The 23,631-nt window shown below is 54.3% G+C and overlaps 2 protein-coding genes across 19 annotated transcripts in view; both read left to right on the top strand.

The window, feature by feature from the left end:
- Positions 1 to 8,265, top strand: part of TACC2 (transforming acidic coiled-coil containing protein 2) — a 175,165-nt gene extending 166,900 nt beyond the window's left edge. For all 18 annotated transcript variants that reach the window (XM_045191303.3, XM_053923123.2, XM_045191304.3 and 15 more), the window contains 4 exons: positions 2,984 to 3,144; positions 3,346 to 3,452; positions 3,804 to 3,924; positions 7,715 to 8,265. In XM_045191303.3, coding sequence (XP_045047238.2) covers positions 2,984 to 3,144; positions 3,346 to 3,452; positions 3,804 to 3,924; positions 7,715 to 7,780 — 455 coding nt within the window. In that variant the 3' untranslated portion in view covers positions 7,781 to 8,265. The remainder of the gene's footprint in view (positions 1 to 2,983; positions 3,145 to 3,345; positions 3,453 to 3,803; positions 3,925 to 7,714) is intronic.
- Positions 8,266 to 14,903: 6,638 nt separating this feature from the next.
- The window catches only part of BTBD16 (BTB domain containing 16), a 35,007-nt gene continuing 26,279 nt past the window's right edge, over positions 14,904 to 23,631 (top strand). Inside the window, exons 1-4 of the mRNA XM_024555786.4 lie at positions 14,904 to 14,910; positions 15,075 to 15,195; positions 18,868 to 18,947; positions 20,844 to 20,978. Coding sequence (XP_024411554.3) covers positions 14,904 to 14,910; positions 15,075 to 15,195; positions 18,868 to 18,947; positions 20,844 to 20,978 — 343 coding nt within the window. The remainder of the gene's footprint in view (positions 14,911 to 15,074; positions 15,196 to 18,867; positions 18,948 to 20,843; positions 20,979 to 23,631) is intronic.

Raw genomic sequence — 23,631 nt, 5'->3', positions numbered from 1 at the left:
ACAGACTCCGCGCTTTCTGCGTCGCAGGTGGTTGCAGTTGGTTTTTTTTCTGCTTTCCTAACAACTGCCCTGATTATCTGTTTTGCTTCCATTTTCTGTTGCTGCTTCCCCTTTGCTTGCAAAACAAACAGGCAAGCCTGGTAAGTAAATGCTTTTCACCTAATTTAACACCTGCCCTTTGCAACCTTTGTTTGTTTGTCTGCTTTTCTGTTTCTGTTACTTTTGCTTTTGTGCATTGGCTGTATCCCAGTGTGGTTTAATCACGTTTTTCCTGAAAAAGCCAGAAAAATCTCCAGGGACATTGTTGTGTTGTTAAGTCTGGAGCCTCTTGGGTTTGGGGCTGATTTCCTGTAATTGACAAAAAGATTTGTGAAGCCTTCTGGACTCCTGGACTCCTCCGTCTCCCTGGAGCTTGGAATTTCTGTTTTTACCAGGGTGGTGCGGGGAGGAAAGGAAACCTGAGGCAGACTGAGTCTCCGATCCAGGAAATCAGAGGGACCCGGTTTGACAAATGGCTCCTTGGCAAGCCAAGTGAAATGCATACAGGTCCTCACACCAGCCCAGAGCGTGCATTGTGCAGCGTGCTGAGAACTGGGGAAGCGGCTCAGGTTCAAAGAATGAGAAGCATTTGGCTGCTGGTGGAACGGGGAAACGCCCTTTCTTTTAGGCGCCGCCAGTGTGGCAGGCAGATCGCTGGAGGTTCTGTTCTTGCCCTGAGTGAAGCTCCTTGGTGGGTCACTGTGACCTGACCTCACGCCAGCGCCCCGCTGCCAATGATGCCGTTGATGACGGGCCACTGAACCCAGTTCTCACTAAGTGTTGCGGGCTTTGTACACATTTTCCTGTTTAATCTTCCCCCAAATGCCATGAGTTCGGTGCTGGGTCCCCTATTTCCGGGAAGGAGGCTGAGATAGAGGTGCAAAGCCCTGTCCCAGGTTACGTAGCTGGGCGGCACGAGAGCCAGGACTTGAGCCTGGGTGCTTAGACTCTGGTGCTGGGTTCTCCACCACCCTGCCCCGCCCCTGTCCGGCGGGGAGGGGGGGTGCTCTGAGAAGCAAGGTCAGAGGGGTCATAGGCATCTTCCAGGCCTGTCATTCTCCCAGCATGCTCCATGCACCTGGGAACGTGCCACAGATGCATTCTCAGCCGTACCCCAGACCTACTGAACTTGAACCCACCAGGCTGGGGGAAGGGCTGCGCCAGCCTGCATTTGAACAAAGCCCCACTGATCTGGATTCCTGCTCAGGGGGGAGCACTCCTTCTTGGAGAAATGAGACCGCAGGGTCCTGAAAGGTGGGGCTTTTGAGCAAGTTTGTGGTAGGACTAGAGCCGACACCAGAATGTGCCTGCGCCTCCACACCCCTCTGCACGCCGCACACGAGTATGCCTAACCGCGGGTCTGTTGGGGATCCAAGGGAAAAGAGCCCAAAGCAGCGTCTCCCTGCTTTGAGGGAGCTGCTTCCTTCTAGGGCTGTCATTCAGAGTCATGTGTACACATGTGGTTCCAAACATGGCTGTAGGGTGGGGCCTGACTGCAGCTTCCATAGTGGCCCAGTGACGTAGCCTCTCAGACCCCATTCGCCCGCTGTGAATGGAGATTAGAAGCCTGCCTGGGGCTGTGACAGGCGCCACACACTCATCCACTGCACGGGTGTGTGTTGAGTTGCCCTGGGACAGAGCAGTGGGCAAAACCACCTCAGGACCCTGCCCTTGTGGAGCACATGTTCTGTGGGAGAGGGTCCTCCAGCAGACACGTGTGCACACATGCACACATGTATGATGTAAGGAGGGGTGGCCGCTCCTAGGAGGAGAATACAGGACAAGAGTGGAGGGGATGTGTTTCCCACAGATGTCCAGGAAAGGGGCCTCTGGGGAGGTGACCTGAGATCAGAGACCTGGGGGTGGGGAGGGCAGGGGCTGAGAGCGCAGTGTCTGGGGAAGGAGTGGGGCTGTGTTCCCAGACCGGCGTGGAGGGGCAGCCCTGGGGGCTCAGCAGGAGGGAAGGGACCCGGTTTGGATTTCTGGAAGCTCAGTCTGGCACTGGGTGCTGGCGTGGGAGCGTTAAATGAAGAGGGCAGCGCGGCTGGCTGCTGGGTTGTGGCCATTGCAGATGCCACCCACCCGATGGCCACCCTTGGAGGCTGTCCCCGACAGCAGGCAGACTGCCCCAGATGACCTGGGCTCAGAGGGACAGGTCTGAGTGGGGCTGTCACCAAAGTAGACAGATCACAACAAATGGTTCCTAGCCCACCCGGACCAGTACTGGGTCAGCAGACAGAAGACAGCGAGCGCCACGTAGGCCGGCAGCTGTGTTAGGTAGCGTGGCCGGAGAAAGCCTTTCGCACAAGTCTGGGGCGGCTTTTACGATGTTCGTGCAGAACGTTAGTTTGTGATGGCCTGGAAACATGGGGTTGGGGACAGGGCAGTCCCATTCACCAGGATCAGCCACTCGGAACTGGGCCAGAACTTAACTCTTTTGTACATAACTGAGAGACTCATTTGACAGAAGTAGCTCCTGGGATGTTTTAAAGGCGAAGAGGACTTCCTTTTCTCAGTGACCATCTCTTGACCTTGACACTACTCAGGAAGGCCAGCCCCTCGCAGCCCAGATGACAGGACCTTGTCCCCTTGCCCAACCCAAAACCCAGCAGCGATGTTTTCTTTTTCACCTGTGGGTCTATCTGTTTGCTGCCAACCACCATGTGGAACCACTGGGGTGTCCGGTGTAATCAATTTTTATGGGGCTGCACTGGTCAGGTCACAGAACAATGGCTAACGTCCATCCCATCTACTACTGCACAGGTCCAGGCCTGGGATGCAGGGACCACGGGGTTCATTCCTTTAGATGCAGAGTCTGGGTGGGCTCCAGGGACAGGTCTCTCCTGAGTCTGAGATGCCCATAGGTCAGGCTGAGGCTTTGCTGGCCCAAGACTGGGCTCGGATTCTGTGGGCTCCATGGTCTTGTGCCTGTCTCTCCCGCCAGAGGACGAACAGAGGGAGAAGTCGGTCTCCCACCAAACGGTGCAGCAACTGGTTCTGGAGAAGGAACAAGCCCTGGCTGACCTGAACTCTGTGGAGAAATCTCTGGCTGATCTCTTCAGGAGATATGAGAAGATGAAAGAGGTCCTGGAGGGCTTCCGCAAGGTGTGTTTGTGTTCGGGGGGTGCGTGGGGTGGGGGCAGGTGGACCAGGTGCGGGGGTTGCCGGGCTTTGGAAGGCCATCCTCGCAGGCTAGGGAGTCAGACTTGGTCATCTGGGTTACACCCTCATCAGAGGGTTCTCAGGGTGTCCAGCAGCCCTCAGCATTTCTCCTGTGGGCTCGACCCCTGTCCTCTGTCACGTCAGAATGAAGAGGTGCTGAAGAAATGTGCGCAGGAGTACCTATCCCGAGTGAAGAAGGAGGAGCAGAGGTACCAGGCCCTGAAGGTGCACGCAGAGGAGAAGCTGGACAGGTAACAGCCGGCGCTGCTCCCAGGCTGGCTGGCAGCTCCGACAGCACCCCTGACGTGGGCCTGGGGACCGTGTGCATTTTTTCGGTGCAGTGCAGTATGGTTCGGGGTTAGATTGCACTCAGTTCGGATGCATTTTGATCATTGGATGCTACATGTTGTAATTTCCAGGGTACCCACTCACAGCACTTTGGCGTCCGGGATAGGGGTTCTGGTGGACTCCAGTGCTGGGCCTTCATTGGTGGGAGCTGGAGCCAGGCCATTCCCCCTGCCCTGGGCCGGGAGGAGGAAGGCGGGAGACGTCTACACAGAAGGGTGATGATCTCTGAGTCCCCTGCCCCCCCATTCCCGCAGGGCCAACGCCGAGATCGCCCAGGTCCGAGGCAAGGCCCAGCAGGAGCAGGCTGCCTACCAGGCCAGCCTACGGAAGGAGCAGCTGCGAGTGGACGCCCTGGAGAGGACACTGGAGCAGAAGGTACGGGCCAGGGCCTGGCCAGACCCTCAGGTGGGCGGAGGCTGGGCTTGTACTGCGGCACTCCCAGAGTGCATTGGGGCTCCAGGGAAGAGCCGGCTCTGCCCCCCCCTCAGACTGGCCTCCTTCCTGCTTTTCTGAGAATAGCTCTCTGCTTGGGTGTTTGTGCTGGTTTTCATTCCTTTTCAACATTCATTTATTTGTCAAATATTTAAGCACTTGCATTGTGCTTTAGCCACTGCATCCAGTGTGCTTACTGGTGAGTGGATGGTACCCACCAGGGACCCACCAGGACAGTGGGTAGATGCAGAAAATGGGTTGTGTCCTCTTATTTGCCTGGACAGTGGGGAGGGATCCTCCTGAGGTCCCCCTGCTTGGCCCCAGGTTTCCTGATTTCCAATCTAGAGCTCAGTCAACGGCACACACCCTCCCTGGGTGTCTCAGAGAGAAGCCCCTTTTGCCCAGGAGTGCCATCAGTCTGAGTGTGGGGTGGTGGGGGCTGGCAGGCCCCCTCCCTGGGTGTGTTTCCAGATGTACAGCCTGATTCTGCTTGGTTTACTGAGCCTTAGGGTGCGTGCCCCGGCATGGTGCCTAGAGAGCCCAGGCGCCTGAGCTAGCCACACTTAATCACTCACCAGGACCTGGTGGGCAGTGCTAGGGGGTCCTGTGTAGGCAGGTGGCATCAGGAGTCCAGCATGTCTCCCACATGGCCTCTGCTGACCCAGCAGTGCCCCCTCCTAAGCCCACACCCAGCGAGGTTCCAGTGGTGCTGGCTGAGGTCCCCAGAGGGATCTGGGCCAAGCAACACTGATCTCTGCAGTGGCGGGTACTACCTGTCACTTCAGCTGCGTGACGTCAGGAAAGAGCTCCAGGACTCTGGAGACTCGGGTCCTCTCCCCACCCTGCCATCCGTGAGGGCCCTGGGCAAGCCTCGCACTTCACCTTGGTGTCTAGGTTTGTAACATTGGAAGATTAAACCAGAAGATCTAGAAAATGCCCTCTAGCCTTGAGAATTATACAGCTCTAGTGATTGAACGAAGCTCCCTCACGTCCAAGTCAGACAGCATCCCAGCCTCCAGTTGCCTTGGCGTCCCATAGTACAGCCCAGACCATAGAGGTCCCGGTCACCCAGAACTCAAACGGCTAGAAACTCGTGTCCCCGGGTCACTTTCCTTCTTTCCTTTTCCTCTTGGGAAAAAGACGGATGACTACTTGGAAGTTTAATGTTATAGAATTGTATTTTTTAAAAGATTTTATTTATCTATTTTTAGAGAGAGAGGAAGGGAGGGAGAAAGAGAGGGAGAGAAACATCAATGTGTGGTTGCCTCTCGTGCACCCCCTACTGGGGACCAAGCCCACAACCCAGGCATGTGCCCGGACTGGGAATTGAACCGGCGACTCTTTGGTTCACAGGCCAGCACTCAATCACTGAGCTATGCCAGCCAGGACTAGAATTGTATTTTTACCAAAGAAAAGAAAGCCTGGACTATGTTCAACCACCTCTATTTTGGCTCTGATCATTGTTCTTAGGAGTTACCATGGAGACAAGCAGTACGGTCAGAAGCGTGCAATGCAGCCCTTGCTCACTCGGTACTTACTGAAAATCAGTGCGGTTTTAGTGCTGAGCGGGTGTGTTTTTATTCTTTGACTGTTGATAATCCACTTCTGGCATATTCGGTGACCTTTGAAAAGTGGAATATTTTTATAAATTAAAGACCACGTTCTCCAGCCATTTGGGGTATGAAAGCAGTTGTGTAGCAAGTGTTTCTAATTGGGAAATACAGCAAAAACGGTGGCCAGATTTGATGGTGTTTACATTGCTACACGTCGGTGCAGTTCAGGTGAATAGAGGCAAACCGGGAACCGGGACAGCGGCTCTCGAGGCACCTGGACTATTCCAACTGTACCGTTGCAAAATGAAAGTGCCGCTAAGTTTCCCGGCAAACTAAGGCACGGAAGACAGTGGATTGCCCAGCACTGGATAACAGGAAAGACACAAACATATCTGGAAACGTAATTTTGCCTTGGGTGAAAGCTCAGGAAGCATGAGTGAATCCCACAAGTTCTTCCCTAATAAGTGATACAGAGGAGAGTCTCTGTTTTCTTTTTTGTGTGTGTGTTTTTTTTTAAAGATGTCAATGTGTGATTCCCCCAGGGAAGTTTTGTGCCTAGTGGGGACTGTGGCAGGTTTTTGCCTGGTGAGCCGAGCTCCATGATGGGGCATTTGCTCGGCGTCGGGCTGATGGTATGGAAGGGCCGAGTGGAGACTCTCCAGGAATTGAGAGCTAGGGGGTCTGCTCGTGCCTCTTGGCCACCAGTCACTAGACGTTACATGTAATGAGTGGAATAGCAATGCCGAAGAGGAGCCAGGCCAGCGTGAAAGTGCGTGCCAGGCTCGTCGCCTCCGACCAGCACGATGCCCCACCTCTCTGAGCCTCGGCCTCCATGCCGAACAGTGTGGGTGACTGTGGCTTTCGTGAAGGGACTGGTGAGAACTGAGTGAGCCCAGGGTGTGTTTAGCATGGTGACTGGCACCTGCCAAGTGCCCCAATAAGATGCAAAGTCACCATTCGCAGCCCTGGCCTTGGCGGTGGTGGCTATTAATTAATTTCTAGTTACTGGCCATTACTAGTAATTTCAGGCTTCGTGGTTGGTGCGGCCTTCCACGAAGAGCCCCGTCTTCCAGCGGGTGTCTCAGAGCCGTAAACTCTCGAAGGGAGGTCAGCTGAGGCGGTGCTGCAGGCGGGCTCTCTCCCGGCGGGGGGGCTGGCCACAGGACCAGAGCTTGGGCTGACTGGCTCCTCCACAAAGGAGGCCCGATTCCCCCCCAGGCACCGGCGCAGTGATGAGTGGCCCTAGGAGCCCAACTCAGGAACGTAGGACACAGGACCAGGCTGGAACATGTCTCCAGAGGTTCCAAGTTTCCAAGGAGGGGCCTCAGTGCAGCCTCAGGAGACAGGCTGTGGTTAAGACTTAGCTTCCAGAGGACCTGGAAGAAAAGCTGGCTGCAAAATGTCCCCAAGATACTGGAAAGATCTAGTCCCCCTTAGAGAAGGCCGCGTGAGGTTGGCTGTTCAGCCACATCAGCATCGTGTTGGCATCTAGCCCATCCGAGAGCTAAGCCCCTCCTGCTGAGGTAGGAGTGTCGTCCCAGAGGATACCCCTTCTTAGAGGATGGACAGCGTTGTCGGGTCATCGGTGTGAGATCAGCATGAGGTTGGTTCCCCTTGACGGGGAGTCAGAGGACAGGAGAGGCGTGGCGTGAGGAACACCTGAGCCGTCTGCGTCTGCCTCTGCCTCTCTCCCTGGGGTCACAGCACTGTCTCCTGTGGCATCTGCCGAATAATGCCATCGATCCCGATTGGTGCAGAATTGCTTAACCCCTCCTGGTGGCCTTGCCCCAAAAAGCCACCCAGAGCTCACCTCAGCCCATCCTTTTGTGTCCACGTCCTTCAGAGGCAAATAAAGGGAAGAGAACTAATGCTAGTTAGGTCTTCACTATGTGTGGGTCTTTACATTCCTGACCTCACTGAATTCTCACAGAGACGGAGGGTGTCATCCACATTTTAGAGATAAGGAAACCAAGGCCCAGAGAAGTTGAGTAACTTGCCCAAGGTCACACAGCTAGAGCTGGGATATAGATAGATGATTTGTCTGCAAGTCATTTCTCAGGGGGACCAAGAGGCCTGGAGGACCCCATGCCCCTAAAAATCCAGTGACCATTCTGATTGGCTTGACCTCAAACAACCAGGAGATTTCAGCAATCTTTTTTTGTGTGTGTCTTCACTTGCAGAATAAAGAGATAGAAGAACTCACCAAGATCTGTGATGAACTGATTGCCAAAATGGGGAAAAGCTAACTTTGAACCAAATGTTTGGACTTGACCGTTGCGTGCAATATGACCGTCGGCACACTGCTGTCCTTCCAGTCCCATGGACAGGTTCTGTTCTCACTTTTTCGTATGCACTACTGTGTTCCCTTTCTAAATAACGGTGACTTGATTGTATGCAGTACTAAGGAGACTATCAGAATTTCTTGCTATTGGTTTGCATTTTTCCTGGTATAAATTCATAGCAAGTTGACCTCAGAGTTCCTGTATCAGGGAGACTGTCTGATTCTCTAATAAAACACTCATCGCTGACCTTGGCCTTGCCCTCTGTACATGAGTTCCGGGGTGAGCGGCTTTTGGACTTAATATGAACATGTACAGCTTGCACAGGGACTCTTGCCTTAAGGAGTGTAAACTTGATCTGCATTTGCTGATTTGTTTAAAAAAAAAAAAAGAAAATGCATGTCTCAAATGAAATTCTCTATTGTAAATAAATTTTTTTTCTTTGGATCTTGGCAATATGTGTGGCTATGATTTATTTTCCAGGAAAGGTTGAGGCTTTTCTTGTCTCTGTTAAATCCTATCAGGTTTGCCTTCCCCTCTTCTCCGTCTGGGCTCGTGACTTTGTCCATAGGTTTAAATAACGTTTCCTTTGTTATCAGGGCTGTTGGTAAGTAGAAACTAATGAGAAATATTGACTTGCTACTTAAATAATTCAGTGGATGTTTTGAATTAGCTTGGATTTTGTTTTCACAAAGTCTCTTTGACCTTAGGGGGCAGAACCACTTCCCTTTATTGGCTCCGGGGAGCGTTGGGCTGTCACTCCCCATCTGCCCCCTCTGTGTCTCCAGATCAACGCAGAGTGTCTGTCCCCTCTGAAGGAATAGGGATGGTGGGAGGCAGGTCATTCGGCCACTGGGGAGATTAAACTAGGTCACCGTGCCTGCGGTGAGATTCTGTAATTGCTCCTGACTTTCTCCAAGACCGCAGGTTGGAGGGTGGGGGTGTGAGAGGGTGGGAAGGTGCCTTTATTTCCCAGTACTGTGGTAACAAATGGCCATGAATTTATCGACTTCAAACGACATAAACTGACCGTCTCCCACTTCTGGAGGCCAGAAGTCCAAGGTCTAAGTGTCAGTGGGGCTTGCCTACTCGGAGGATCTGAGGGAGACTGTGCCACGCCTCCGTCTCAGCTCCTGGTGGCAGTCTCTGGCGTTCCTTGGCTTCTGGCTGCATCCCTCCAGTCTCTGTCTTGTCTTCACATGGCTCTCCTTTCTCTCCTAAGGATGCCACCCCAAGTCCAGGGTGATCTAATCTCAGTATCCTGGATTACATCTGCAAAGATCCTCTTTCCAAATAAGGTCACATATTCATAGGCAGCGGCCGTTTGGCTGTGGATGAACCTTTTGGGGGGATGTGTGTGCTGTGGGATATAAGCTTGAAAAGTAGACCAGAGACCCCGATGGCCCGCAGCTCCAATGCCCTTCCTCCTGCTCAGGCACATGGTTGTGGGCTGCCCCTGTGTAGGGCCACCCTCACCCCTGAGGGGTGGGAGGGAGGTGTGTGGCCTTAGCCATCCCAGGCAGCACAGGAGAGAAAGACGCAACTGTGCTGTCCTGCCTGTACTCTTGGGCTCCATCCAGCAGAGAAGCCCAGGCACTAGTGCCACTGTCACCCTCAGGTCACCAGGACCCTAAGCTGGGGCATGGGCCTCCCTGGTCCCACTGCCCAGCAACCTCTGCTTAGTGCAGCCGCCCTGTCCACCTGCCCAGGGTCCAGCTGCTCACCCATGTGCTCCTCGGGACCAAAGCCTTCCATCACCCTCCTCCCTGGGTGTGGGGCAGGGCACAGGTGTGCTCAACAGAAAGAGCGTGCTGAGCCCTTCGTCTTGGGGGTTTTTATCCACAGGTCTCGGGAGGATCTCAATAAAAGTGCATAGCTCACAGATGCAGATGGTAGCATGGTGGTGGCCGGAGGGAAGGGGGGCTGGGGGATGAGGGGGGAGTGGGGACATCTGTATTAGTGACAACAATAAACATAAAAGGAACAAACGTCTTCATCGGCGTTCCAGGTGGACCCTTTCAGGGTCGTGGCCTCCGCTAAGTGGTTGGTGCCAGGCTGGGGGTCATTAGTTGCTGCAGCCGGTCCTGATGCCAGCCATGGCATTTCCCTGCTTTCCTGGGCCGGGAGCTGAAACACAACGAGGCCGAGATGTCATTTCTGGGGTTTAACGTTTAAGGGGGTGGCCGTGCCAGGGCTTGTCTGGGAGTCTGAGGCTCTTCTCCGGCCCCTCGTTCCTCCTCTAAGGGGGTCCTCTGCATGACTGGTGACCTGCCAGGGGAGGGGCTGAACTGCAAGACCACAGAGGTTAGGGTGTGTCCGGAGTCCCAGAGATGGTCTGTGCCAGAATCAGAGTTGAGATCGGGCATATTTTCAATGCAGCCCACTGCCTGTACATATGAGTGATGAGTCGGAGTGGGGGCTGGATTGGGCAGTCGGGTAAGGCAGTGAGCTCCTCATCCCCGGAGCATTCTAGAAGGTGGACATCCCCCTAGAATCCCCCTGTAACCGTGGCGCAGAAGATTCTGGTAGCAGGGGGTTCCGGCTGAGAGCCATGTCCTTTTGGTTCGGTGTCTGAGCCCCCAAAGGCCTTTGCTCCCGGGACTTCTGACCTGTCTGGGCTGTGGACCCGGGTTACAGCACTTCCCCGCTCACAGGGCACGGCCAGGAAAGGGCTTTGAGGGAAACTGCCAGGGCCATTTCCATTCACTTGTACTTGTCTTTGACTTTGGCTAATAGCTCAGCACCCAAAAGCTCCATGGGGGATGTGTGTTCAGAAGGCTTTGGGTTGGGCTGAATGTCCTAGGTCCCTGAGCTCAGATCCTGTAGGGAGTGCCGGACCCAGCCAAGGCAGGGCAGGGGTCCTTAGGTGAGCCACAGGGAGCCTGGCACTCCGGGCACTTCCCTATTGTGGCCACTAGAGAGCGCCCAAGGCCTGCTCTGAGCTGTGCCTCTGAAGTAAGTACCTGAGGGATCCCAGTGGGCCCATAGGACCTGCTGGTCCAGGACAGTGTGTTTCAAACCTTTTCATTGAACTCTCACATGGGACCCTGCATTGCAGGGGCAGGTAGCTGGGAAAGTTGGGGTGGAAGGGAGGAAGCAACAAAAAGGGAGTGAATCTGTCCATTTGTGCAAAGACATCTGCTGAGATGTGACCGTGACCTACACAGAAACACACACAAGTGCAAGTGTGGGCATTGTGCACCCTCACACACAGGCAGTGCTCTTCCTTGTGCGGAAGCAGAGCACAAGGTGGGGAGGGACGGGCACACCCATTCTCCCCGTCCAGAGCCGTGTTGTTGAGCACTTCCTAAGGGCCGGGTTTGGTGGCTGGGCCCCATGGGGACACCCCACAGCCACCACCTACTCTGCAAAGCAGAACGCAGGTGTCAGGAGAGTAGAACCCCAGATCTGAGGGGGCCAAGGTGCCTCCCAATGACAGGTTTCCATTTCCAGGAAGCGATTACAGGTGGGCAGAGCAGCTGTTTTACTGTGTAATTTGCGGGAGAGGCCACGTGTGAAGGAGGGAGCTGTGCTGTATCCAGGCTCCTGTTGCTGTGGCTGGGGTTGCGGTGAGCCCTGGTGGGGGACCCAGGGTGCCCTGGGACCAAGTTCCCCAGGTGTAATAGATGCACCCCCCTTGTCTCCCCCCAGTCCAGGAGGGAAGGCTCCCCCCAGACCCAGCTGCTGTGGACCCTGCAAATTCCACCCGGGTCCAGGAGGGAAGGCTCTCGGTCTTGTCCCCGACTCTGAGGCAGTTCTTAGTTTCCGGAGACAGCAGATTAAAAACCGTCTACCAACACAATCAATCGGCAGGCATGGCCTTTGATAATGTAGAACTCTCCAGTTTTTATGTAAATATTTTTGTCCAACCATTGCTGGACACCAGAGGTGGAAATAGAGCACCCAGAACACCGAAGCTGGGAGGGGCCTGAGGACCCTCTTACTCCAGCGATTTTCCACCGGGACACCCAACACACAACACCTGACTATTCAGTCAGGGGCACTGACCTCCCGTCCCTTAGATGGTCAGATAGGCAAAGTATGTCATCTGTTTTTCAGGATGCTGCAGAATTTGAGTAATTATGTGTCATGAGATGAAAAAAGGTTGAAAATCGCTGTTCTTGTTCAGTCTTCTCTATCCTAGGGGAGGCCTGAAGGTTAGGGGGCCGATTCTCACGGGGGCCATTTTTGAGACTCTTCCATGTCACCCCAGTGCTATAGGGGCACTTGGCACTGCAGGAAACAGGGGTGACGCCACTCCCCTAAGGAGAGAGGCTGACGAGGAAATTTGTGGCACCTCGAGTGCCTGGCATCCCAGTGGTTGTCTCTGCCGCCCAGCCCCCAGCCCCCAGCCCCAGCTGCTAGGAAACCAGGCCTGGAACAGGAAATGCTTGGAACCTTCCCTGACGTTGCCATGGTGCCCCCAACAACCCCAGGAAACCAAAGGCAAGCCCCCCTGCCAGGGCACCTAGGCCCAGAAAAGGAACCGGTGAGCCCCAGATGTCACCAGTGTGCTGAGGACTCAGCCCCAGAAGGGGGACAGGCCCCAGCGACCTGTAACCTGGGGTCAAATGCAATGAGAGTGCCTCTGCTGGCCAAGCTTCTCCTGTGAAGTTTCACAGGGTGGGTGAGGAGGCTTCAGAGCTGTAAGTGTAGCTGGCTGTCTTTATCCACTTGAGAATACGTTCCTTCCTTGGAGACTGGCGCTGTTGGGACATGGCAGGGAGGGGGTCCGGGGGTTCCAGGCTGGGAGGCAGAGGGTCTGGGGCCCATGCAAGTGGCACATTGCACGATCAGCCTGCTTACAGCCCGCTTCTGGCCCCCACCCCTGGGGGAAGGGTGAGGAAGCGCTTTATCGGGGCCCCTTCCCCAGCGCAGTAGCAGAGGGTTCTCAGTCTACTGGTGCACTTTTAAAAAACTAGGTGTTCTCTTGATTTGGTAAGTAATAACCCACACTCAAGGCTTTCTTTACTCATTGTCACTTTTATGGCCAAATACAGATTCTTTGGGCCAATTTCCAAAGAGGCCCTTCGGAAATTTGGGGAAAATGTAAACTTTCCCTCTTTGTCTTCCACGTGCTTCTCCCCCCTCCCCTCCCCCACCTCCGGGTCATCCCCACTATCGTTCCTGAGAATGTCGCATCAAGGAAGTATTGGGTTGGCCAAAAAGTCTCTACGGTTTTTTTTCTATAAAATAAGACACATTTTTCATTTTCACCAGTAATTTGACTGATTTGGATATGTTCAGTATGTCGGCTATCTCCCACGTGGTATAACATTGGTTGTTCTCAGTTAATGTCTTGATTTGATCGCTATCAACTTCAACTGGTCTACCCGACCATGGAGCATCGTCCAGCGAGAAATCTCCAGCATGAAACTTCGCAAACCACTTTTGACACGTTCGATCAGTCACAGCACCTTCTCCATATACTGCACAAATCTTTTTTTGCGTTTCATTTGTGTTTTTCCTTTCCTGAAATAAGAAAGCATCATACTCCAAAAATGTTGCCTATTTTCTTTCATCTTCAATGTTAAAATAGCTACACAAAAATTCACCAATTTTCATTAGTTACTTTTTAAATGCACACTGATATGACAGCTGTCACAATACAATCTAACAAAACTGTTTTGAGTGAAGTTAAAGGCAATTAAGCACTACTAGAGCCGTCGTACGGAGAACACCAAACGAACTTTTTGGCCAACCCAATAGCTCAGCTTCCCAGGAGGCAGGCAAGAGTGAGGAGCTGCAGCTCCTGGTTACAGTCGTGTCTCCAAGTGTCCACGAGGGGTGCGTCCTGCATGCAGGAAGAGGCTGTCAGAGGCCAGTGTCATTGTTCACACCTCACGCTCTGCCGAGGTTCGGATTTCACGGTTTTCAACCACCCACCATATTCCAGGCACAGCACTAAGGCATAGTTCCCAAAGTTAATTTTATTTGATCATTTTCACATTCCCACCATTACTACCGCCACCAGCACCATCGTCATCCTCATCTTCACGACCACGGTCATCATTCCCATTTGACATACAAGGACCGGGAGGCTCAGGAGGTTAAATGGCTCGCCCAGTGTCACACCACCAGTTAGGTGCAGTGACAAGGTTTGAACCCAGGCTTTCCCTTTCGTGGCACCTGCTCTGCCCACCCATTCCTTGCACCCATTCCTATGGGTCCCTCCTGGGGCACTTTTTCTGGCCAGGTTTCCTTGAGACCCTGCACCTGAGGTCCACACTGCGTATTCCACTGCTTCCTGGAGGAAACTCCTAGAAAAAGTATCTATAAGTAGAAGTCCCCACCCAGGGGCCCCGCTGTTCCGCTCCTGGGTGCGTGCACAAAGGAATTGCAGACGGGTCTTCAAACAGAAACGTGGACACAAGTACCCAGAGCAGCACTGCGCACAGGAGCCAAACGCTGGCGAGAGCCCGAGTGTCCACCTCTGACGAATGGCTAGGGAACAGGCAGTCCACCCACACAATGGAACATTATTTCGCCGTAAAAAGGAAGGAGATTCAACACGTGCTACAACGTGGATGAAACAGGACAACGTTGTTGCTAAGTGAAGGAAGCCATATATAAAAGCCCACACACTGTAAGACAGCATTTATATAAAGTATCCAGAATAGCAAACCCACAGAGGCAGGGCAGGTGAGCGGTTTCCCGGCGTTGGGTCGGGGGAGTTGGGAGACAAGGCTTCCCTTTTGGGGTCATGAAAATGTTCTGGACTAGATCGTGGAGATGGCTGTGCAGTATTGCCGTGTACCGAGTGCCACGAAATTCACACTACAACACGGACAAGAGGGCGAGTTTTATTTTTGTGCACTTTGCCACAAATTGAAGACGAAAACAAAAACAGGTGCCACGCAGGCTCTCCCCAGTCTGGAGTCTCCGAATCACCCCTTAGGACAAGGACTTAGAGAACAGTGTCTTGAGGCCTACCCTTGTTCCTGCTGGTGGGTCCTTCAGAGCTACGGGCCAGGAAACGCCCCTCTTCCCCAGACAGGCTGCCCCTGGTGCCTCCCGTCCTCGACCCTAACTTCCAAATGACTTTGCAGCTTGAAATCCGCTGTCTGCTAAATACATTTGCCTGGAAAAGATGGCTCGTGAGAAATACTGGCCATGTTCGAACACTAACCAGCATTTAAAATTTGTCTTGGTTTTCTCTCTGCTCTGCTATTCGGAAGATCTGGCATTTACATGAGGTTAAGAAAGGATTTTCTCACTTTATTTCCTGAAAAGCACAGAGTTCAGCTGTAACGCCCGAGAGTTGGCTCAGCAAACCGGTGGGGTGTCTCCAGAGGGCCCTTCTCTGGGGACCTGCTGGCCCTCTCCCTGATGTGCGGCTCCGCGGGCACAGACTTCGAGGAGACTCTGAAGGACCCAGACAGGTAGGGAGATCAAAGGCCCATGGAGGGAACGCCCCAGTGGGATGAACCCCACTTCTGGGCAGTGCCTGTGGTTGGGCACCTGGGCTGTCACAAGGCACATTTGTAGGGAGGGACGAGGTCCGTGAGACGCTTCCTCTGAGAATGCGTGCGGTGGTGATTGACGTGCAGAGAGACTGACCACTTTTTTCCTAGCTTTTCCCTTGCATTGGGAATTCGGGACCCTACCAGGATCGTTATAAGTTTATCGACTCATGTGTTGACAAGCAAAACTTAGCTTGTCCTGACCCTGAGTCTGCACCCACTCACGAGTCTGCATTTCCACCCAGTCCATGGGCTTCCCATGGGAAGCCGGCCCCCTCCGCCACTCACTCCCAAGGGACTCTGAGCAGTAGGCTTAAAGCATCGCTTCGTCATGCCGCAAGTTCTTTATCGTCTCTCCTGGGGACACAGAGCTGGATCGTACTGCAGAAGGGGCACTTTACGTCCCTGGTGCTTTAGACCTGGCTTGGCCCACCGCCCTCCCGGGGTGGCAGCAGCTGCTTTCCGAGCACACGGCCAGATCTCCCTGCGCACAGCCGGGGCCCTGGGCAGCGCTGTCACAGGAGAGCTGCTTGCTCCGTGTTTGCTGAGCAAGTACCAAATCTTCCCTTTCTACACCCGCTGGCCGGTCCTGCTGTGATGCCCCTGGCCCCACAGTGACTCTCTAACACACATTTGAACAAATCAATGTCCACCTGCTTTTTGTTTTTAATTCTCTGATGACCCCACCTTAGAAAAACCGAGTCCTGTGAGTTGCTAGTTTTGTATTGTCTATTGCTAGCCTTAAACTATCTTGAATTTATTTTGTATTTTGTTTGATTAGAGCCTTGAAAATATGTTAGGGTTTTGCCAAAGCCCATTGTGTTCCTTAGTGCCAGGGCCAGGCTGGAGAGCCTGCATGGACCTGGGCCTGGGAATACAGGCACACTGACGGGGCTGGCTGGGCAGCAGGGGCGAAGTTCTGCAGGACGTGGTTTGTGGAATCAATCCCTGAGCTGAGCTGGAGGGTGGTGGCCTGAGAGGTGTGGCACAGCCACCTGAGGACGATGGCAGTTGTACTGGGCTTTAAGACTCTTAAAAGCAGTCTGTCAGACAGCATTAGAGTTCCTCCTCCTCCATTAACTAGCTCTGTGACCTGTAGCCAGTGGCTTCACCTCTCCGAGCCTCAGTTTCTTCAGCTGTGAAGTGGTGATGATAGCATCTCCCTTGAAGAGTTATCTTTATTAAATTGGACAGAACACTGAAAATGCTCAGTGCTGTTCCCGGGGAATAGTAGATGCTCGGTACACAGAGCTGCTGTTCTGGCCTGAGCGGTGGTTTTAGTTATTGGCCCTGCTGGTGTCTTCCTGGGGTGCCAGCCAACAGCCCCAAATTTCACTTTGCCTCTCAGCACCGTCCCCAAATCAACGCACCTTGCCTGCCACACCACAAATCTGCCTCTCTGCTCGGTGACACTGGAAGGTGGCTGTCCAGGGCTCTCCCAGCAGGCCGATCCCTTGTGTCTGGTGGTCAGCTGACCCAGGCTCAGCGCAGCGGGCAGTTCAGGCTCTGGGCCATGAGCCCCTCATCCCTGTCCTAGTGGGCTAGCCTGCACATGAACTTGTCCTGGCAATGGCAGAGGGCAATAGGGCAAGACCAGCTGCCACATCACATCCCTAACATTCCACTGGCCAAAGCAAACTCCCGTGGCCAAACTCTAAGTCAAGGGTCAGGAAGTCAAAGTGGAGTTTTGCAAGGACCAAGCCTGAAGCCCTTGGGACGGTTTGCTGCAGGAAGTCCATATGCAACATACGGAATTTCCCATTTCCCGTCTCGCTTCTCCATCATGTGTCGTGACTGGGTGGAGCGAGCCCCCAGCCTAACAGCACGTTCCCAAGCTCCCCACATGCCACTTCATCCCAGGCCACTTAGTCTCAAGCGGCGAGGAGGACATGTCACAGGTGCCATCTATTCCATTAACTGCTCCATCACCCCTAAGATGACCCCAGCCATCAGACATGGTATATCTGGACGGGCAGCCGTGACACCGGCCAGTGTCACTCCTTCTGTTGTCTGAAATCTCCCAGTTCCACCGATGACACCAATGTTTGTGAGGGCCACTGAGCTCACGGGCATCGCCCCATAATTTCCAAAGTCCATTGCTCCATTTTGAGATCACGGTCTGAACTCCTGACCTTGGCCAGCTCTTCCCAGACGTGCGACCCAAGCCGGCAAGGGGATCGGGCTGGCTCAGGCCAGATCCACCTCTGCTGCTGGGTAAACAAGTCCAGCTCCCACTGCCTTCCGGCGGCTGAGTCACCAGGAGCCACCGCTCCCCTTGGAAAGGGCAGCACGTGGCCGAGCTCACTCCGGACACAGGTTCCCGCACCCAAGCCCCCCACCGTGCACCCTGGCCCACGAGGCTCCTGCAGTCATTGAAAACAGCACACAAAGGTGACGCGGATGAGGTGTGGTCATCGAGTGTCGCTTGGCTGGTTGGCGTTCCTGGGATGACTGTCTTCAAGCTGTGAATGTGTGACTCAAACTTTGTTTCATTTCCTTGCTCAGCCAGCTGGATATAGTGTTTGTGGAAAATCATCTTATATTTGCAAATCACTCAATCACCAGACGGGCCCTTGCCAAGCACTCCCACGATGGCTGTGCTGGGTGATGGCAGTAAATAAACGTCAACTCTGTCTTTGTGGAAGGCAGAGCCTGGTGAGGAGGACGAGTAAGAAGGCTGCCCCAGGACACCATGGAAGGAGGGTGGGGGGTCATGCCAGGTGGGCAGTGGGGGAGGGCCAGTAGCCCCATCTCCCCAGACAAAGCAACAGGAGCGGAGCCCACAGGGATAGCAGGCGCTTCTTAGCCAGGCTGAAGAGCACTGTGGGGGAGGGGGAGACACTGGAGGACCTCAGCAGGAGAGAGCCAAGACCAGTGTCTTCCAAATGTCTGGGGCTGCAGGGTGGGGGGTGCATCACAGGGGAGCATGCTGGGGGGCCGGAGGCCTGCAGGAATGGGGGGCAGGTGGACATAGGTCATAACAATAGGCAGGTGGATGAATTCAGAAGATAATATTATCAAATCCAGGTAAACACTGTCATGGCCACACGCCCCTCGGCATACGGGTCTGGGAAACTGGAGGCTGCTGCAGGCGGTTCCGGAAACAGGCGCCCCCCACGAAGGAGCAGGCATGGGTTCGGGGTAGATTCCATGTTCAGTTTCTGGACACATTGAGATGGGGGAGCGTGTAGCCCCTAAACAGAAGTATTCGTGAGTTGACGTCCAAGAAATGCCCAGAACCTTCTCTCCCTTACTCTAGCAGAGATTATGGAGCACCTACTATGTACCAAGCATTGTCTGAGACACTCTCCAAAAGAGGTGTTATTCAGGCAGCAACACGGAGCTTCAAATACCTCCTTGCTAAGGGCCACCCACGTGGGAATTCATGTCTCAGTCAAACGTCAGACAGAGTTTGCTGTTGATCTAACCAGATGACGAAGGGCGACCTGAGGAAAGTCCCCCAAAGGGCACGATATGGAGAGATGATCGAATGGGGGCTGCCGGGACACTCACCCTGCAGCGACCCAGGTGGCGGCTGGAGAAAAACATCAGTAGTAACTCCTGCATTTTTTGTTTGTATTTTTCCTTGAGGTTATCCACTCCAAAAGGTCAGAACAAGTTCTCTGAGAATTTGAAGGACAAGGACAAGGCCATCCCCAGCAGGGACACAGGTGAGTTCTTGTCACCAGTGGACTCAGAATGTTGCTGCCCTCGGGGCACCTTGTGGTCCCCGTGGAAGGAGACGAGGCCAGAGGTCACGTCACTCGTCTGTAAGTTTCGGTTCCTGCCCCCTGCACAGAGTCTACCATGTAACAGGTGCCCCGTAACTATTTGTCAAATGTGTGATGAATGAAGCCGAGCTGGGCAAACACATTTTCCCACGCAAACGGTCACAAGAAAGGCGGACGTGCAGATGTAAGTAACTAGGCTTTGAACCGGAGGGCTGGACAGGAGTCCTGGCAAGCACGGGGCTTCTGCTTCCTGTCCTTTTCCGCTCTAGCCAGTCGTGACTGTGATGTCACATCTGCACTTGTCCAAGGGGAATTTTCTGAGTTATAATCAAGAACCGGACTAGGTCTGTCCAGCTGGGAAAAGACTCGTTGAGCCTCACGGGGGAACCTGGACAGGTCAGCTCCTTAAAGGAGCTCTTTCGGATAAACCACGCCCCAGGGTGTGGCTGCCAAGGTCAGAGACAGCTCCTTCCCAGGAGGGGCTACCTGAGTCTGTCTTGCTTGTGGACTCTGGTCGACCGGGGCCCTGAGAAGCAGTCTGAGACCATGTCTGTGATAACTACCACACACCTGCCATCCTGAAAGGGGAAGTGGACATTCAGGGAAGGAACACATTTTATCTGCAATTCTGCTCCTGCCTAAAGCACCCCAACAGGGTGGGGTTCTTTCTAACCCGACAAAACAGGGCCGTCACCTGCAGCGACCCAAGATTTGAGACACAAACCCAGGTTCTACACCCCACCAGCAAACGATGTCATAGGCCTGGTGAGTAACAAGTATAATAACAGCAGAAGATGAAACAGGTACCCAAGGTCACGTAGTCAAAGCCACGGCGAGGCCAAGGGATAAGTCAGTGGGGCCAGTGGCTCTCTGGGTCCTGTCTGGTGTGGATATTTAGCGTTTTGGGGGTCTGTCCGAGTACCACCCCCTGCCCCCAGCTCTGTGCTAACAGAGGTCCGTCCTGCTGAGCCCTCTTACCTACAGCTTCTCATGCCTCACCTGGCTTGGCATCCTTGGGCCCTCCAGCTGCCCTATCAAAGTCTCTTCTCCTTTAACTGTTTATACTACCCACGGGGGAGACTCCCCCTTTACAGTCTGCGACCCGCCTTTCTGACGGTGTCCATTCCCTTGAGGAAAGTGAGGACTCGTGAGCTCTGCCCCCTGGTGACGGGCTTTTACTGTACTGCATGCACTTGGCTGTTGCCTTTCAGGCGAGTAATAATTAGCCACCAATAGCTTAGTATCAGTAGTTTTCCACAGGACCCTGGGCGCCGATTTTGCTTGCCCAGGGACATGTGACAATATCTGGGGACGTTTTGGGTTGTCACCCCAGTGGCACCCGGTGGGTAGAGTCTGGGGGTGCTGCTAAGCATCCTTCAGTGCCCAGGACAGCCCTACCACAGGGAATTGTCTGGCCCCAAACATGAACAGAGCCGAGTCTGAGAAACTCTAATGGGGGGATGGCAGGGTGAGGCCCCTAAAATATCCCAGCTAGCATCCCTGCCCCATGAAGCCTTTTCCAGTTCCCTAAGTTGGAGGTCAGCCCATGAACCTCTGAAGTCCTACAGCTATTGGTCGGCTGCCCTCTGGGATGGTTATCACTTCCTAAGTCACCTCGTGAGCCTGCTTATCACATCTGCCTGGGAGGCAGTAAGCTCCCAGAGGCCCTGACTGTCAACTTCGTCACTTTGTTCCTGAAAGGCCTAGCAAAGCCACCTGCCTGCCCGCCCGTCTGCTCGGCACTGTGCTTGGACAGAGGAGCGCGTGGCAGGAGTGGAGGCCTCTTCGGGTAACTGTGTTAGGGATTGTTTGCTCAGCATTGTGCTCTCTCCACAGTTGTGACTCTCGAATGCCTGGGCTTCAAATGGGAGCTCCATCTGCCCCAGCTTTTCCAGTCTGAGACCCTGAGCAAGCTCTACCTGGCAGCCCTGAAAGGGAGCCCCGTGAAGGAAACGGAGCAGCTCCTGCCAGGTACGGTCTGCTGCGCCAGCGGGGAGCCTCCAGCGCCACCCGATGTGAGAGCTTCTGGCCTGGCGCTTGGGTGTCCAACTGTTTGGGGGCCACGGTCACATGGCAGTTAGAGCCCGGCCTGTGGCGTGTCCTCATCACAGGACGTAGCCTCGGTCTCCTCATCTGTAAAGTGGAGGTAACAGTTCCTACTATGTTGCAGTAAAGACTAGAAGGGGTTAGTACTGTGAAGTTCTAGGACAATGCCAGGTACGTGGGCACTCAGTAATGTCTGTTGTTATTCTCTGAAAAACCCAGTCTTGCCCCGCCAGCGAAGACAGGGTCTCCAGCTTCTTCCCTGAGAAGAGAGCTCCGACGGGCCTTCTGGAAGGGAGGCATCATTCCAACATCTGGGGTTCGCTTGACCCCAAGTATTATGGTCCGAGGTTTGCACGTGTACATGGATTTTACTTTTCCTTTGCTTTCCTTTCTCCTTTTCTTAACTCCACCTTATTCCCAAAAGTATTTAGGTCACTTCTGTCTTTCTTTTTCTCCTTGTTTAATCCTAATAATCCCCAGCCTCCCCTTCTGGCAGCCTTGCCGATGTGTCCGTGTAATCGACATGGCGTCACCACAGGGCGATGTGTAAGCAGAGCAGGTGCCACAGAAAAGTCAGGGCCGTCTGCGCCAGCCAGCACACCAGCCAGGAAGGGATCGTGTTTCCAGGACGTGGCAGCAAAGCCCTGTTATTCCAAGGCCAGACAGGCTGCTGGAGCCCCCAGTCACGGGCCTGCCTCAAGCCTGGACAGGGGACCCAGCTGCCGACTGGAACCCTCTGGGCCATAGACCTGTGACTCAGCCCTTCCCGGCCAGCTGGAGCTGCGTGGGCTGCACCAGTTCCCACATTCGCGCTCACTGGGGGGCTTCTTTGCCCTCCTCAGCCTTTGTCCCAGAGTCTTCAGGAGCAGGACGGAGCCCTTCCTTCCACGTCCCCAGTGCCCAGGTCAAAGCTCTTGCTAGGCAGCCAATGAAAGGCCATGGAGACCCAGACAATGAGCACATTGAAAAGCAGGCGATTTTGGAAGGAAAAACGGAGTCACTGACAGCATGGTCTTGAACGTGTCGGGTGACCTCACTTAAAAGACAAGATCTGGCCCCGCTAATGCAGCCGCCCTACCCAGCCGCCTGCTCGAGGCTGGACCTGACTGGGGACGCCGTGGTGGCTGCAGAGATGGAAACCAGTGCCAGGACTGTCACGACTTTTCAGGGCTCCCCTCCCAGCCCACCCACCAAGCACCAGCCCTGGTGCCAGTCCCAGGACTTGAGTCTCCATGGTTCTCAGTGGGTACAGTCCCAGCCTGCGTGTGCCTTTATTTTATTAGTATTATTTTTTAAATTCTCACCCAAGGATTTTAGTCAGAGGGGAAGGGAGGGAGAGAGAGGGAGAGAAACATCGATGTGAGCGAGAAACAGGGCTTGGTTGTCTCCCATACGCACCCTGACTGGGAAACAAACCCACAACCTTGGCATGTGCCCTGACTGGGAATCGAACTGGTGACCTTTAGGTTTCCAGGATGACACTGCAAGCATCCATCTGGCTCCAACTGGCCAGGGAGCCTTTGTGTGCCTCTGAAAGCAGAACGTATCTCACGGTGATGGTTGTATACGAATCTCGCAGGTTTTGCTCCTGGGTCCTGGAGACCTTGTGTGTTGCTGGCCTGGGGTTAATGGCAGCGGACATTTGGGACCCGGCCCCAGCTGATAATACACCTTCCTCCTCCCACCGCTGTGGAGTGCTTAACTTACGCCAGGCATTGTGCTAGGCATTTGGCCCCCCACGGTGATGATGAAGCAGGATAAATAGCACCAGGCAGCTGATACTAACCACCTGAGGGCCTACTATGTGTCAGACACTCAGTGCATCGTCTCAGTTACCGCCCCCGAGGGGGGTGACTGAGAGAACGGAGCCTGAGGGTGGGGGGCTGTGCGGAAACCTAGGAGAGGAAAGTGCCCCAGAGCCAGGAGCAAGGCCCAGCACTTAGTAGGTGCTCCGCGAGTATTTGCTGAAGGAGGGTGTGCCATGAACGTGGAGAGGGAAGGCAGGGTGGCCTTGCTGCCTGAGGAAAATGGCTCTTTGTTTCCTTTTTCTTCCTTCCACAGTCTGTGTAGCCGCCGAGTGTGGCACACTTTTTGGCTCCTGGCTTGTGTTGTTTCTCATCACCTAGAGCCTTGAGCTCACTAGGCCTGAGGTGCTGGTGCGGAAGCCATTCATCCCATTCGTTCAGCTGGTGTTCGCTGAGCACCTGCTTGCGAGGCTGTGCCAGGTCTGGGGGCTGGCTTGGCGAGGGACCTACCTGCTGTGCCTGCCTCACAGAGTCAGCCAGCGGGTGTGAGAGCAGGGGGCTGGTCCAGAGGAAAAATAAAGCCCGTCTGGGGGAACGTGGGTGGGAGCTGCCTAACATAGGGGTCAGGTGGGGGAGGGAGGGAGCCCCACGTCTGTCCTGGGGAACAAACTCCAGGGGCAGGTTCGGGCCCAGGGAGCAGGAGGCTGGTGGCCTTGGGCTCTCGCATTTCAGAATGACCCGAGTGGACGGGGGAGGCTGGTGCTGAATTGCACTGTCCCCTTTCTGGAAGCCTTCAGTGATGGGGGTGTCTGTGTGGAGACCTGTGGGGCAAA

This window comes from Desmodus rotundus, chromosome 4 (genome assembly GCF_022682495.2).
Source record: "Desmodus rotundus isolate HL8 chromosome 4, HLdesRot8A.1, whole genome shotgun sequence".
NCBI classification, from domain to species: Eukaryota; Metazoa; Chordata; class Mammalia; order Chiroptera; family Phyllostomidae; genus Desmodus; species Desmodus rotundus.
This window is presented reverse-complemented; position numbering and strand designations above follow the sequence as displayed.